We start from the raw sequence: 3,017 nt of genomic DNA, 5'->3' as shown, positions 1-3,017 counted from the left end.
TTTTTTGTGAACATACTGTACAGAGGGGTTACAATTACATGGGCAAGATAATGAGTACATTTCTTATCAAGCATTGCAGCCTCCTGCTTTGTTTACCCTTCACATCCCTTCCCAGCCTCCCCCCGCCCCCCCCCACGTACGTGTGTTTTTTAAAAACTGGTTTGACCCTAAAAGGATTCCCTGAGAAACTCTACTGCTGATGTTCTATGTGAAAACCATTGCACATGGATGCTTTTATTATTGGTACTGATGTTTTTGTTCTCTGTGCAGAGCGATAGCTATCTGGGTGCCTCTGGTAGAATTCGGCCTCAGCTGCAGAACTGGAAGCAGAAAGTTAGTCGCATGAAGAGAGCAGAATTCCTACGCACAGCAGAAAAATTAAAAAATCAGTAAGTATAGCATTAATAGTCATTTGTGCATGGACAACAGAAAATTAATCCAACAGGACCTTACCTACTCCCACATGATTAGAAATATCCTGTCCAGTATAACAGCAGAAAGGCAGGCTGAGATCTGTGGATCACGGTTCAAAGCCAGCCCAGGCCAGAGAGGCTGTGAGACTCTTATCTCCAGTTAACCACTAGAAAGCCAGAAGTGGAACTGTGGTTCTAAGTGGTAGAGCACTGGCCTGGAGGACAAAAGCTCAGGGACAGGCCCACACCAGGCCTTGAATGCAAGCCCACAACTGAACCCCCCAAAAAGATTGACACTTGATAATAGACTACTTAATGTAGTCTGTTTTACCATACTAAGGTAGTATACTTCAAGGACAATATGATAGATATCTCTTTACATTTTTGTGTATCAACATTTTTCATTTTTTAGCTGTGCTGTACATATTTTAACATTTATTAGTCATATAACAGTTCAAATTACAGTTGATACTCACGGAACTTAACTCCCTGCTCTTTATTTTGACTAATATTTTGGTTCCTGAACTTCGTTAATCAAAGTAATTATTTTCTTACTCTGTAAATGAATTGATCAGAATATAAAGTTGTGATTGCCACACACATCTTCATATTTTAAATAATTAAGCGTATTTGAGTCAGCCAGGTGGTAGAGCCCAAGACTTCAATGAAAAAGCTAAGGGACCACACCCAGGCCCTGAGTTTAGGCCCTAATACTGGCATTAAAAAGATTTATATATATACATTATATACGTATATATATGCATATGTGTATGTGTGTGTGTGTATATATATATATATATATACACTTAAGTAAATAACCAAACTTGTTAATCTGAATCACTTATACCATTTGTCTCTTTTCCTGAAGGGTTATTATCATAGAAAAAGATAAGTACAGTCATCTCTACAACCAAAAGAGTGACTTCAGAACTGAGCACAATATGCTGGAAGAATTGGAAAACAAATTGATTAACAGCAGGAAAACAGAAAGTAAGTAGAGTTTGATGAACAGAAACGGTTCATGATGAAATCCATCCTTTCCTGCCTGTCCATCTGTGCTGTGTGTTCCGTTGAGTCCTTTGGTTGGTGTTACATGTGTCTTTCAGCTCACTCACTTGACTGGGTAGATTCCATTTTAATAGGAAAGAGAGAATGGGGGGGGGAGGGGGTAATTGACTCACCCGTACATGCTATTAAAATCTCTCAGAAGTGGCTTGTGTCCTGGGCTGTCTGACCTTAGCTGGTTCTGGCCTTGGTGACTGAGTTCTGGCTCCCTTCAGCAACACAGATCAGAATGTCTGCTTAGGAGCTGTAGGAAGTAACAGGCCACATGGTTCTGTGTTTCCGCCCCAAGAGAGCTGAACAGAATAAAGTGCCATTGTCCGCACAGGTAAATCTGCCCTGTGTGCTGTGAGATGAAGGTATTCTCAGCGGCATGCTAAATGCTCACCCGTAGAAGTCTGTGATAGTACCTTGTAGACTACACCCGTGCATGCTGGGAAATCCGTATCATACTGGCGCTACTTAGCGTTGCTTACGGGAGAGATAAGGGTCCCCAGGCACCTAAGTTTTGTAACATACTGACCTAGTACCGTAGAGATTGTACTGTGTGCGGTACTCTCTCATCAGAAATTTCTAGTCTTTCTTTCACAGTGCTAGAGCACACCGTTTTAAAAAGTTGCCTTCTGTGGGCAGTGGCAGTCAGAGTGCTCCAGGCCCTCATGTGAGTGCCTCGTTCTGGGCCACCCAGAGCTTTGCTGGCCTCGTATTCTTGCATTGCTTTTGCAGAGAAGCGGACTGCTGGTTGGTGACTCTGAGGCACTTCACTCCCCCTTTGCAAAGGCGACCTGGACCTCCCATTTCCCTTTGGTAACGACACCTAGGTTTGTCTGAGCCAGGAGGGAATGAAGGTTTTCGTTGATGGAATTCCCGGGTTGAACGTTTTAAAGGCTAGAGCCAAGCTGGAGTTGTGGCTGTTTCTTTGGAGGCTGATTGGGGTGCTTCCCCGGCTCAGGCTGCAGCCCGGCTCAGTGTGCGGGGCCTGCACCCAGGCCTGGCTTTCATCCTCCGTGCCACCAAAGGGGAAAAGAAATTGTAAGGATTTTTGGATTGAGCTGTTAGGGTGTTTGGGGTTCATTTGTGAAAAATTGCAAAAGCAGAAAAAAGAGTGCATAAAATACCTAAAGATGTACAATGCTGTTGCTGCTGTGTGACTCTGTATGTATGAATGTGATTATGACCTACATCGACTATTGTAAAGAAATGTTACCATTATTAGTTTAGGAAAAAAACAAGAAGGACTGGGAACGTGGTTTAGTGGTAGAGCACTCACCTAACATGCACAGAGCCCTGAGTTTGATTCCTCAGTACCACATAAAAAAAGTCACAAGTAGCACTGTGGCTCAAGTAGTCAAGTGCTAGCCTTGAGTAAAAGAAGCTCAGGGCCGGGCGCTGGTGGCTCACTCCTGTCATCCTAGCTACTCAGGAGGCTGAGATCTGAGGATCGCGGTCAAAGCCAGCCCGGGCAGGAGAGACCGTGAGACTCCTATCTCCAATAAACCACCAGAAAACCAGAAGTGGCGCTGTAGCTCAAGTGGTAGAGCG

The 3,017-nt window shown here is 43.9% G+C and overlaps 1 protein-coding gene across 1 annotated transcript in view; it reads left to right on the top strand.

Annotated features, from left to right (window-relative positions):
- The window catches only part of Ccdc112 (coiled-coil domain containing 112), a 46,011-nt gene that overhangs the window by 2,233 nt on the left and 40,761 nt on the right, over positions 1–3,017 (top strand). Inside the window, exons 2-3 of the mRNA XM_013016011.1 lie at positions 271–389; positions 1,282–1,403. Of these exons, the coding sequence (XP_012871465.1) occupies positions 271–389; positions 1,282–1,403 (241 nt within the window). The remainder of the gene's footprint in view (positions 1–270; positions 390–1,281; positions 1,404–3,017) is intronic.

The sequence above is a fragment of the Dipodomys ordii genome, unplaced genomic scaffold (assembly GCF_000151885.1).
Source record: "Dipodomys ordii isolate 6190 unplaced genomic scaffold, Dord_2.0 Scaffold29, whole genome shotgun sequence".
Lineage (NCBI taxonomy): Eukaryota > Metazoa > Chordata > Mammalia > Rodentia > Heteromyidae > Dipodomys > Dipodomys ordii.
This window is presented reverse-complemented; position numbering and strand designations above follow the sequence as displayed.